The 14451-nt window shown below is 35.8% G+C and overlaps 1 protein-coding gene across 2 annotated transcripts in view; it reads right to left on the bottom strand.

Annotated features, from left to right (window-relative positions):
* The window catches only part of STAG1 (stromal antigen 1), a 415261-nt gene that overhangs the window by 30599 nt on the left and 370211 nt on the right, over window positions 1-14451 (bottom strand). For both annotated transcript variants that reach the window (XM_021678881.2, XM_044920415.1), the window contains 4 exons: window positions 14053-14145; window positions 11931-12105; window positions 9272-9411; window positions 6324-6425 (listed from right to left, as the gene is read on the bottom strand). In XM_021678881.2, coding sequence (XP_021534556.1) covers window positions 6324-6425; window positions 9272-9411; window positions 11931-12105; window positions 14053-14145 — 510 coding nt within the window. The remainder of the gene's footprint in view (window positions 1-6323; window positions 6426-9271; window positions 9412-11930; window positions 12106-14052; window positions 14146-14451) is intronic.

Raw genomic sequence — 14451 nt, 5'->3', positions numbered from 1 at the left:
GCGATACAGAGGACCAAATGATGGAAAATAAAGAAGCTGAGAAAGAGAGAGATAAACAAGTACTGGATCACGAGGGCAGAATTCGAGAGATAAGTGATACCATAAGACAAAACAATATTAGAATAATTGGGATCCCAGAAGAAGAAGAAAGAGAGAGCGGGGCAGAAGGTATATTGGAGCCAATTATAGCAGAGAACTTCCCTAATTTGGGGAATGAAACCGGCATCAAAATCCAGGACGCAGAGAGAATTCCCCTCAAGATCAATAAAAATAGGTCAACACCCTGACATCTAATAGTAAAACTTATGAGTCTCACAGACAAAGAGAAAATCCTGAAAGCAGCTCGGGAGAAGAGATCTGTAAACTACAATGGTAGAAACATTAGATTGGCAACAGACCTATCCACAGAGAACTGGCAGGCCAGAAAGGACTGGCATGATATATTCAGAGCACTAAATGAGAAAAATATGCAGCCAAGAATACTATATCCAGCTAGGCTGTCACTGAAAATAGAAGGAGAGATAAAAAGCTTCCAGGACAAACAAAAACTAAAGGAATTTGCAAACACAAAACCAGCCCTACAAGAAACATTGAAAGGGGTCCTCTAAGCAAAGAGAGAGCCAAAAAGTAACACAGACCAGAAAGAACACAGACAATATACAGTAACAGTCACCTTACACTCAATACAATGGCACTAAATTCATATCTTTCAATAGTTACACCCTGAATGTAAATGGGCTAAATGCCCCAATCAAAAGACACAGGCTATCAGATTGGATTAAAAAACAAGCCCCATTGATATGCTGTCTGCAAGAGACTCATTTTAGACCCAAAGACACCCCCAGATTGAAAGTGAGGGGGTGGAAAACCATTTACCATGCTAATGGACATCAAAAAAAAGCTGGGGTGGCAATCGTGTATCAGACAAATTAGATTTTAAACCAAAGACTGTAATGAGAGATGAGGAAGGACACTATATCATACTTAAACGGCCTATCCAACAAGAAGATCTAACAATTGTAAATATCTATGCCCCTAACATGGGAGCAGCCAAGTATATAAGCCAATTAATAACAAAAGCAAAGAAACACATCGACAACAATACAATAATAGTAGGGGACTTTAACACCCCCCTCACTGAAATGGACAGATCATCTAAGCAAAAGAGCAACAAGGAAATAAAGACTTTAAATGACACACTGGACCAAATGGACTTCGCAGATATATTCAGAACATTCCATCCCAAAGCAACAGAATACACATTCTTCTCTAGTCCCCATGGAACAATCTCCAGAATAGATCACATCCTAGGTCACAAATCAGGTCTCAACCGGTACCAAAAGATTGGGATCATTCCCTCCATATTTTTGGACCATAATGCTTTGAAACTAGAAGTCAATCACAAGAGGAAAGTAAGAAAGAACTCAAATACATGGAGGCTAAAGAGCATCCTACTTTAAAGAATGAATGGGTCAACCAGGAAATTAAAGAAGAATTAAAAAATTCATGGAAACAAATGAAAATGAAAACACAACTGTTCAAAATCTTTGGGATGCAGCAAAGGCAGTCCTCAGAGGAAAATATATAGCAATACAAACCTTTCTCAAGAAACAAGAAAGGTCTCAAATACACAACCTAACCCTACACCTAAAGGAGCTGGAGAAAGAACAGCAAATAAAGCCTAAACCGAGCAAGAGAAGAGAAATAATAAAGATCAGAGCAGAAATCAATGAAACGGAAACCAAAAGAACAGTAGAACAGATCAACGAAACTAGGAGCTGGTTCTCTGAAAGAATTAACAAGATTGATAAACACCTGGCCAGACTTATCAAAAAGAAAAGAGAAATGACCCAAATCAATAAAATCATGAATGAAAGAGGAGAGATCACAACCAACACCAAAGAAATACAATTATAAGAACATATTATGAGCAACTATATGTCAGCAGATTAGATAATCTGGAAGAAATAGATGCATTCCTAGAGATGTATCAACTACCAAAACTGAACCAGAAAGAAATAGAAAACCTGAACAGACCTATAACCACTAAGGAAATTGAAGCAGTCATCAAAAATCTCCCAATAAACAAAAGCCCAGGGCCAGGTGGCTTCCCAGGGGAATTCCATCAAACATTTAAAGAAGAATTAATACCTATTCTTCTGAAACTGTTCCAAAAAATAGAAATAGAAGGAAAACTTCCAAACTTGTTTTATGAAGTCACCATTACCCTGATCCCCAAACCAGACAAAGACCCCATCAAAAAGGAGAATTACAGACTAATATCCTTGATGAACATGGATGCAAAAATTCTCACCAAAATACTAGCCAATAGGATCCAACAGTACATTAAAAGGATTATTCACCACGACCAAGTGGGATTTATCCCTGGGCTGCAAGGTTGGTTCAACATTCGCAAATCAATGTGATACAATACATTAACAAAAGAAAGAACAAGAACTCTATGATCCTTTCAGTAGATGCAGAAAAAGCATTTGACAAAGTAGAGCATCCTTTCTTGATCAAAACTCTTCAGAGTATAGGGATAGAGGGCACATACCTCAATATCATAAAAGCTATCTCTGAAAAACCCACACCGAATATCATTCTCAATGGGGAAAAACTGAGAGCTTTCTCCCTAAGGTCAGGAACACGGCAGGTATGTCCACTATCACCACTGCTATTCAACATAGTACTAGAAGTCCTAGCCACAGCAATCAGACAACAAAAAGAAAAGGCATCCAAATTGGCAAAGAAGAAGTCAAACTCTCACTGGTGCAGATGATATGATACTTTATGTGGAAAACCCAAAAGACTCCACCCCAAAAGTGCTAGAACTCATACAGGAATTCAGTAAAGTGGCAGGATATAAAATCAATGCACAGAAATCAGTGGCATTTCTATACACCAACAGCAAGACAAAAGAAAGAAAAATTAGGGGGTTGATCCCATTTACAATTGCACCCAAAACCATAAGATACCTAGGAATAAATCTAACCAAAGAGGCAAAGAATCTGTACTCAGAAAACAATAAAATACTCCTGAAAGAAACTGAGGAAGACACAAAGGAATGGAAAAATGTCCCATGCTCATGGATTGGAAGAACAAATATTGTGAAGATGTCAATGCTACCTAGAGCAATCTATACATTTAATGCAATCCCTATCAAAGTACCATCCACTTTTTTCAAAGAAATGGAACAAATAATCCTAAAATTTGTATGGAGCCAGAGAAGACCCCGAATAGCCAGAGGAATGTTGAAAAAGAAAAGCAAAGCCGGTGGCATCACAATTCCGGACTTCCAGCTCTATTACAAAGCTGTAATCATCAAGACAGCATGGTACTGGCACAAAAACAGACACACAGATCAATGGAACAGAAGAGAGAGCCCAGAAATGGACCCTCAACTCTATGGTCAACTCATCTTCAACAAAGCAGGAAGGAATGTCCAATGGAAAAAAGACAGTCTCTTTAACAAATGGTGTTGGGAAAATTGGACAGCCACATGCAGAGAAGAATGAAACTGGACCATTTCCTTACACCACACACAAATATAGACTCAAAATGGATGAAAGACCTCAATGTGAGACAGAAGTCCATCAAAATCCTAAAGGAGAACACAGGCAGCAACCTCTTCGACCTCAGCCACAGCAACTTCTTGCTAGACACATCGCCAAAGGCAAGGGAAGCAAGGGCAAAAATGAACCACTGGGACTTCATCAAGATAAAAAGCTTTTTGCACAGCAAAAGAAACAGTCAATAAAACCAAAAGACAACCGACAGAATGGGAGAAGGTATTTGCAAATGACGTATCAGATACAGGGCTAGTATCTAAAATCTATAAAGAACTTATTAAACTCAACACCCAAAGAAGAGATGATCCAATCAAGAAATGGGCAGAAGACATGAACAGACATTTCTGCAAAGAAGACATCCAAATGGGCAACAGACACATGAGAAAGTGCTCAACATCGCTCTACTAGTACTTTTTACTACTTACAGTATCATAACTAGAAACAGCAGTTCTTCCAAACATTTTCAAATGAATCCACAGGTAATTATTTATAAATTCTTAAACTTCAAAATGTTTCCAGAGATGGTTGTACACAATTGCCTTAAATTTTAAAATTTACATTTAAATGCAAAGAATATATCTCTGTGCAAAATTCAAGGAATATAAAAATAAACATTCTCCTTCCTCTTTCCCACTGAATATCATTCTTCTCTCCAAAGGTTATCAATGTTAAAGTTTCAAGGTTTTCTAGACCAGTTTAGACACATTAATGTATTACAGATACGAAACTTTCATAAATGATACTAATCTATACAGTTTGTCCTGAAACTTGCTTTTTTCCTTTTTCAAGTTTTTATTTAAAATTCCAGTTAGTTAATGTATGGTGTAATATTAGTTTTAGGTGTAGAATTTAGTGATTCATCACTTACATACAACACCCAGTGTTCATTACTAGTGCCCTCCTTAATACCCATCACCTGTTTATCCCCCTGCCATCTCCTTTCCAGTAACCCTCAGTTTGTTCTCTATTGTTAAGAGTCTGTTTCCTGGTTTGCCCCGCTTTTTTCCTTTTTTTCCCCTATGTTCATCTGTTTTGTTTCTTAAATTCCACATATGAGAGAAATCATATGGTATCTGTCTTTTTCTGACTTATTTCGCTTAGCATAATAATCTCTAGCTCCATCCACGTCGTTGCAAATGGTAAGATTTCATTCCTCCTTAAGCTAAGTAATATTCCATTGTGTGTGTGTGTCACACACACACATATCACATCTTTATCCATTCATCAGTCAATGGACATTTGGGCTCTTTCCATAATTTGGTTGTTGATAATAATATATAATATATAGAATATAAACATTGGGGTGTATGTATCCCTTTGAATCGGTATTTTTGTACTTTGAGTAAACAGAAGTGCAATTTCTGGATCGTAGGGTAGTTCTATTTTTAACTTTCTGAGGAACCTCCATACTGTTTTCCAGCGTGGCTGCACCAGTTTGCATTCCCACCAACAGTGTAAGAGGGTTCCCCTTTCTCTGAAACGTGCTATTTTTCACTTAATGTTTTGTCTTAAAAATCTTTTAGCTACTTCAGAGTATCACACTTTAATCATTCCTCTGTTGGAACATTTAGACTATCTTCAATTTTTCAATATTATAGACTTGCTACAATAAACATCTTTTACGTACATCTTTGTGTGTACCTGCATGTGCCAATGTAGATACCTAGCAGCAAAAATAGTGACTTTTAAAAGGAATATCTATCTTCAATTTTGAAATACCCTGCAAAATTATATTTCAAGAAGGCAATGGCAATTTCTTTCACAAGGGACCCTTGTCTCCACATCTTTATCAATCATTGGTATTAACCATCATTTAAATTCATGCTAATCTGCCCATCAGTGATAAACATCTCTTTGTTTCAATTTGTATTTCATTAATTATTAATGAAATTATGCCCCTTTTCATATGGTTATTGGTTTTTAAGATTTCCTCTTCTGAAAAGTGGCTTTTCATATCCTTTGTTCACTTTTCTATGGGATTTATCTTTGTTACTGATTTGTAGGATTTGTTATGTATGGCTGAAAATATTTCCCTGAACCTGTCATTTGTTTAAACTTTGTTTAGGGTGCTAGTTGATGTAGAAATGTATTTAAGTTTATATACACATACCTACAGCTCCACCCACCCCCTGAAATCTCTGTATTAATTCAGTAGGCATTTATTAGGGACTCTTATTTATATAACATATGTGACTTTTTTTAAAAAAAATATTTTATTTATTTATTTGAGAGAGTGAGAGAGAGAGCATGAGCCGGGGGAAGGGAGAAGCATCAGTCGGCGGAAGGGAGAAGCAGACTCCCTGCTGATCAGGGAGCCCGACTCAGGGGTTGATCCCAGGACCCTGGGATCATGACCTGAGCTGGAGGCAGCCGCTTAACTGGCTGAGCTACCCAGGCGCCCCCATATGTGACTTATTTTCTTATTTGAATACTATTTTGCCCTGTCTTCATTAAATATTTTTAAAATATATTTTTATATTTTTCTTTTTAAATGATTACTTTTTAAATGTCTGTTTGGCATTTCATCTGGTCCAAGAGTAGATCACATTAGGATTTCATCTATTTGAAATGTGAACTGTAAGATTATTTTCCAAAAGACATATAACACATCTTTGGACCAGAAAGTATCCATACTAATGTACTGATACAGTGACCTAGTTTAAATGAGGTAAGATATACCTAGTACATACTAAGCACATAAAAGTGTTCAATAACATTAATTCTACTCTTTATCTCTTTCAGATTTCTTACCTGCTGTAAACTGAGAATGAGGGTCTTGGCACACTGAATTTTATCAATCTGCCTGGTCTTACTCAGTGTTTCCTTAATAATATCACCATAGTCATTGTAATACTGTGAGAAAAAGAAAGAAAACACAGCTTTAAAATTACTGAAATTTCATGAGACAAACAGTGGATTGGTAAAAGAAATGGAAAGGGGAGTTCAAGGGTGTTTAATTTTTTCATCTTAAACATAATGAGAGATAAAAGATATTTTCTAAAGTTAAAGGAATATACATTTGACGTTAATTACGTAAGATTATGAAATAACTAACGTTATTTCATAACGTTAGAATAAATAACTAACTGAAAAACTGGGAATTCCAGGAAGAGAGGAAGTGACACAGGTAACCAAAATTCCTTATTCTTTGTAACATGGATTCAATAGACACCACTTAAAAGGAGACAAATCAAGAAATAGAACTCTGGTAGAAACTTCGCAAAGAACTAAAACCAAAACAGTTAAAATTGCTTACCTCTGGGGAGTGGGCCTAAATAACAGGGAAGGGCAGATTAGGGTAACAGACTTTTCATTTAATACTTTTGTACTATGGCATTCTCTGCTCCCCCAACATGTTTATATTTTACTACTGTAATATAAAAAATAAAAACATTGACTTCTTCAATAGTGACTGAGAAAAATTTAATTGCTTTATAATTCAAGTTTTTTTGATACAGGATTTTAAGAATTTTCCTTGTGAGTAGATAATAAGAAAAGCCTTATTTAAAACCACTAAATCTGGATGTTATTTCTAAGCTAATGCCTAAAAACTTACAACCTATGTGAAGAAGTGAGTTATTAGCTTGGCAATTGGACTTTCATAATTTTCAAAAAGAAGGGTATGCTTCCATGATGTGAGATGAAAAAATGAGAAAGATATATTAATATACTAAAGTGGTTCAATAGGCAGATCTCCAATAAATTCATATTTGTAATAGTCACATAGGGAATTGGGGAAAAAAGCCACATAACTGAGGATATGTAATAAAGAGTAGCAAATAACTATTAAATCCTCTCAAAAAAATTAAAGCTTACAATGAGCAGAGGTACAAAAATTGCTAAGGATGATAATAAGTTTTGGTTAAGGCTCATTTCTTGAAACCAATATAGTATTGTTAAAGGATGAAAAGGAAAAACCATGGTAAGCTCATATTCATCCATTCAAACTGTGTTTAGACATTCCTTCAGGAAGCTGTCTCGGGTTTCTTTCACTTAAGTCTCTCTATTCCATGTTTGCTTTGTAATTTGTACATTTATCATTGCAATAATGATGCTGAGGCTTTATGATCTAATGGGAAGAGCTAAGCTTTGAAGCTAGACAAACCTAGAATCATAAATTCCAGTTTTTGCTACTTATAGTAATGTGACCTTTGAAAGTTACATAACCTCTTAGAGCCTTAATTACCTTATCTGTAAATGATGTTATTTCCTACCTCATAGGATGACTGTAATCAACAAACATATGTAAAAGCATTAGAACAGTGTCTCAAATATAAATGGCACAGAACATAGACAACCACTATTACCATGCTACATTATGTTATGCTTGCATTTCAGTTTCTCTATTAATCTGTAAGTTCCTTGGTGCAGAAATCATGTTTTACTTAAATCTCTATCAGCACAGTGCTCACACTGCAGTTGTTCAGCAAAATATGATGAATTAGTTACTATGTCATAGCTAGAATTGGACCACAACTAAACATGGATAAAGACACAAATGGATCAATGGCACACACAATATTCTGAACATGGGCAAAACAAAACACTATCTGTGACAGAACAAGGCAAAAATACATAAACTGAGAAGTGTGCCTATCATAAAGACTTCTGAGCGTCAGAAACAAAATGGAGCTTAAGGAAAGCAGAGCAAACAGCCAGAAAGGTGAGTACTATCAAAATCCTGCCATATAAAGAATGGTTTAAAACCCTTCAACATCTCCTTACCTCCCTCAGGAAAAAAATCCAGGCTTCTCACACAGCATTTGGTTACTAGTGACACTTTTTAAAATCTTACCTCTGGCTCCCTTCTCATAAGCAATCTATGTTGCTACATCAAAGGACCTGCATTTCCCCCAAATAATTCACATTCTTTTTATCTTTGTACATGAAGTTCAATCTACCCCAAGTCCTCCTGCTACTTCTTTGCTTACTAATTTATGTTTATCATCTTAGACTTAGTTCAGAAGTCACTACTAAGAAGTTTCCATTAACCCTCATATTTCTTTAGAGTTGGGTGTCTGTTTCATATATTTCCAAAAACCCCTATACATACCTCTATTATACTATATAATGCAATTGTCTAAATGTTGACAGTCTTCAGCTTTAAACTACTTTAGAGCAAGAATTTTACTTTATTATTAAAGATTTATTTATTTGAGAGAGAGAGCTCACAAGTAGGGGGAGGGGCAGAGGGAGAGAATTTTCAAGCAGATTCCCTGCCAAGCACGGGGTTTGACCCCAGGACCCAAGAGATCATGACCTGAGCCGAAACTAAGATTTGGACACTTAACCGACTGCACCACCCAGGTGCCCCTAGAGCAGGATTTAAAAAAATATTTGTAACTTTAGTGCCTGGCAGGTGGCATGGTACATAGTACGCATACTTACAAAAATGTCTTAAAGAGATGTCATAAGAGAGATTAGGTTTCTTCCATGTTGATCAAGAGAGTCTATATATCTCATGAAAATAAGGTGTTCTTTCAATAAATGTGAGGATCTCCTACTTTATGGGGTTGATATAATGGTATAGATTGAGAAAAGTTTATACTTCTATAAAAGAGAGAAACCTTAAATATATCAGAAAATCATGAACAATATATGGTTACCTGGCAATTTAGCTTCTGTTATCTTTTCATTTTTAAGTGCAAATTTCTCTGCCACTTAGATGGAAGGAAACAAATAAGACTATGAAACTATACCTTCATGTAGTGTTTAAAGATGTCTGCAGCTGCATGCATGTCAACAATATCATAAATGATAAGTTTGCTGAAGGCAGCAAGTAGATTCCTTCTTTTATGTAAGGCCTCAATTTTATTAGCTTCATCTTCTTCATCACCCTCTACCACAGAAAATAAATTGGTTATGAACTTTGGCCCTTTATCCAAGGTAAAACAATGTAGACAATCTGTATAATCAAACACCAACTTATAACTTTACAAATAGTACAATTCAGTTTTAGGTGAAACTGTTAGTTACACTGATTATTTTAGGGTGCTGTATTTAGTTATATGCTTATTAAATGTTTAGTAGTTACCAAGGTTCCTATCTTCTAGGAAACTGTCATAGCAAAGATTAAGATAAGCAAACCATACATAAATTTTTTCTGATATTTTTATAATAATAATACTCTTGTCTGTTTACCTTAAAAATGCCATCTCTTCTCATTTCAATATTCTTTACATGCTATTAGCTATATTTCAACAGAGAAGAAATTTCTGGAAATTTTAAAGACATAGGAAAAAGTCTTCTTTTAGAAAGAAATATGTGGGGAGTAATGGAAATATATGGAGATGTTAGGTTTCAGTGCTTGTCTTAAACATGGTTACATTATCAGCATGAAATATATTTTGCAAACCATTTATGCTCATATACATTTTCTTCTTTTTTTTTCCTTTAAAGATTTCACTTATTTATTTGACAGACAGAGACACAGTGAGAGAGGGAACACAAGCAGGGGGAGTGGGAGAGGAAGAAGCAGGCTTCCCGTGGAGCAGGGAGCCCGATGCGGGGCTCAATCCCAGGACCCTGGGATCATGACCTGAGCCGAAGGCAGACGCTTAACGACTGAGCCACCCAGGCGCCCCTACATTTTCTTTTTTTAAATGTAGGCTCCACGCCCAGTGTGGAGCCCAACATGGGGCTTTAACTCATGATCTTGAGATCAAGACCTAACCTAAGCTGAAATCAAGAGTCGGACGCTTAACTGAGTCACCCAGGCGCCTCTATACATATACAATTTTTTAAACAAAGCTTGCTACTAAATACTTTCAAAACGAGTAATATTTCTTTCTCAATTTTTTAATTCTCAGGCCCCAGTGGCTTTTCTTTTTTTAACCCTAGAAAAAATTTCTTCACAAGGCTCCAGATGTTGACACATTTGTTTTAGGCTCTGTACTGACTCTCTCATGTCTTGGCCTGCCTATGTGTGTATTATATATATACAAAAAATGAAAGAACTTACTCAACTTCTCTCTTTCCTTTCTATTAATTGGTCTTGCTGTGAAGCACCACTGCTTTGAGAAGTTGGAAATCTTTTTGCTTAAGACAAGTAATAAGTAAATTTTATCTCCTGGGATTAAAATGGACTCTAAATAGAGACTTTGTTTTACAATTTAGTATTTTCTAAAATGTTCTGTTAAGTAAAAAACAGTATAATAGCACCAAATAGATCCACGGATCAGATATGCTACAGACCTAAAATCATCTATTTCATATATAACCTATCCAATACTTATTATAATTATTTATATTGGTCTAATTATGCTACACATTATCATTATGCAGGTTGAGCACAATTTTGACTGGTGAGGTTTTTTTTTTTTAAGATTTTATTTATTTATTTGAGAGAGAGAGACAAAGATAAGAGTGACAGCGAGAGAGAGCACAAGTGAGGAGAAGAGGGAAAAGCTTACGCTTTTGTAAAAGCAGGGAGCCTGACACAGGGCTCAATCCCAGGACCCTTTAGGGGCTTTCCTTTAGAGAAATTGTGAACCTGGACACAGTTCAATTAGAAACACATCTATCCTACATATATATTTTACACATGTGGGAAATGACAAATGTACACAATTATCCATTATAGCATAATATACAATAGAAGATTGGAAATGAGCCAACATCAATTAATAGGAGATGGATAACATAAAATATGCTATAAACAATGAAATACTTCGTATCTGTTGAAAAAGAATAAAGCTCTATATGTAGTGATAGGGAAAGACCTCTAAGGTACTATTCTGAAGGAGGGAGATTTCACTGCGTACATTTTTATTCTTGTTGGTTTCTGAACTACATGAATGTATTAACTTTATTTGTATTTTGAGAGAGACAGAAAGAGAGAAAGAGAGCATGTGAGAGTGAGGGGAGGGGCAGAGGGGGAGAGAGAGAATCTTAAGCAGGCTCCTTGCCTAGCATGGAGCCTGATGCGCTGCTCGATCTCATGACCCTGGGATCGTGATCTGGGCCAAAATCAAGGGTCAGACACTTAACCAACTGAGCAATCCAGGCACCCCATGACTCTTTTTTTAAAATCCTACTACTTTTTAGGACTGAATTTGAATTATTTCATAATATCTTTTGGGGTTGGTAAAAAAAAAAAAAAAAAGAAAAGATCAACATTGGGGCACCTGGGTGGCTTAGTCAGTTAAGCGTCTGCCTTCAGCTCAGGTCATGATCCCAGGGTCCTGGCACTGAGCCCTGTGTTGGACTCTCAGCTCATCGGGGAGCCTGCTTATCTATCTCTCTTTCTACACCCCCCACCCCCACTCATGCTGTCTCTCTCTCCCTCTCAAATAAATAAATAAAATCTTTAAAAAAAAATAAAAAAGATCAAATTGACAAAATAATAGCCACAAATACCCATGCTCTGGTTCTCCTCATCTTGGTCAATGAAAACATGATCCATCACAAAACTGAGGAGTTCAGACTGGAGTCCAGTATCTGGATTAAACACCAAAGGCTGAAGGCCTTCCCTGCCACCTGTCATTAATTGGTGGCTAAATATCATCAGAAGATCACAGAGTAACATGAATGCCTGCAATGCAAAGGGAATTCATCAGTAATATATAACTACAACTACAGATCAATGTTAATGAAAACATACTAAATTAAATGCACTTCAATAACAATACCATAACACAAATTGAGTATTTAAATTTCAACTATTTAGTTTTAATTTCCAAACTTAATGAAATTACTTTTTCTCATTAAATACTAGTTCCATTTAAGACTCCCCCCCCCAAATATAATCTATTTCTTTTACTTGGCTGTGTTAATTCAAAAGAATTGACTAAGAGATTTTGACTTGAACTTAAAAAAATGACTTAAGGCCAATTCTGGAAATACGAAATTAATGTAATAAATTATGACAGAGGTTAGAAATCAATTATATACTGCTTAACTAAATTTAGAAGCATAAATCTTAAGGTAAACTGTATTATCCAACAAATTACAATGCAGTACTCTAAACCTTAAAGCTATTATTTAGGATTCTTCTTTAAAAAATCTAATGCAAAAAAAAAAATCTCTAACAATAGATTTAAAATTGAATTTAAGACCATTCACATAAAAATCAGTATCTGAAAGCTTGCCAACAAATTTAATCACGGGAACTTTCAATACATTTCCCTAAAGAGAAAGTATTATAGTTATTGTTGTCAAATTTGCCCTATTTAATGGATACTATGAAATAAGCCCGTGTCAACAGTTTACTGTAACTGATGATTTTGCTGTGGGATAACTGAGGGCTCTCATAACTCAAAACAATTCACTTACCCCCTTCTAAATATTTATTTCTATGGGAAAACGTTATTTTGGTATGTATTTGGAGATGGCTGTATACTTGGCTGTCCACCTCCAGCAAGAATCATGGCAGTTCATTCTCTGACTACACAATCATGAACTACATAAATATATTTAGAAAGAGCCACTTGAAAAGGGGAGGATAAAGAGAATCCAGGGGGAAATATATCTATTTTTTATTCAGGCCATAGTTTTAGATATCACCAGTGATGACGTAGAAACAATGAATTTTTGGTTTAAATGTCCTGAGCCAGGTACTTTTAGATAGCACTGACAGGGTTCAGAAGGTTTAGAGAATAAGGTTTAGGGAAGACCATCTCTGTTCCCACTTTAAGTTAGATGCTGATAACTTTAATAGACAACTGTGATAACCTACTTGTAAGAAGAGATAGCAAAGGGTAAGTACTACAGTACTCTTTAACTAGACTAGGTATTTTCTAGCCCAACATTATGATAAAAAAAACAGTATGGAAAAAAGTATCCTGTTTTATATAATAGTACCTGATCTAAAATAAAAGTACTTCCCAATAGAATAATATAATTAAACAGTTTACAAAATCACCTCATGGAAATGGTATTGCCTTGGGCTATGCTGCCCCTACCCAAGGAGTGAGAAATCTGTTGAACCAATGCGATATACCCACCTGCACCCCTACTCTTCAGGGACTATGCAGGGACTCAGGGATTCCTTGCCCTAAGAGACCTGATTCTGCTACCAAAGGCTGCACAGGTCTCTTCCCTAGGCATACTGTATCACCTGTGTGCATACTCCTAGGTCCCAGGGCGGATGTTTAAGGCAATAATGTTGACAGAGTTTGGACATGTGGGCTGGAGTGTTTATGTGTGTGTGAGAAGTTCTTCCTGGTGTGATGAGAAGAGGGTGGACCAGAGGCCAGCTCCCCAACCCTCTCAGTTTTAGGACAGAATTCTTAGGAATCAGGAATTATGGAACCAGGTCATCATGACAGTGTATTTGTCTAGGTAAAAAGACCTATAACAAGTTAGTTAACTCGCTTTTTTAAGTTAAATATTCAGACATCCATACTCTTGTCCCAGGTTCCATAAATGTTAGGGATAGATCTGTATGCTAAGAACTGCCATAAAAAATTACCTCTTCTTATTGTTCTTCAGTGTATTTAGTAATTTTTTTATTGAGAGCTCTTAACTGATAATTTCTTACCTGTTCCTTCACTGGAGTATTAACATTAGATAGGCACTGTTGGCAAACAGCCAGAAAGGATTTCACTGTTTTCCTCAATACCAACAAATCCTCCTGTAAGACACATTCAAATTTGTAAACATGAATTACAATATCCTAGAAAACTAATCCAAAAGAAAAAAATAAATGGAAAATAGCCAATTGGTTTATTGTTAAGGAAATTCATAAAACCAAACTTACTTTTAGGAACCAAATTATATAGTTATTTCCTAGTTATCCTAATGGAAAGGGCAGCAAAACTGGTAATCCCAAACACTCAATTCTATTTAGCTATGGAATGCTCAGTATGATTTCCTCCATAAATATGGTTTACTTGGGTTGATATTAAAATTATTAATCTTCCTAAATAAATGCTAGTTG

The sequence above is a fragment of the Neomonachus schauinslandi genome, chromosome 1, assembly GCF_002201575.2.
Source record: "Neomonachus schauinslandi chromosome 1, ASM220157v2, whole genome shotgun sequence".
Classification (NCBI taxonomy): Eukaryota; Metazoa; Chordata; class Mammalia; order Carnivora; family Phocidae; genus Neomonachus; species Neomonachus schauinslandi.
Note: the sequence above shows the minus strand (reverse complement) of the source record. Positions and strands in the feature narration are given on the sequence as shown.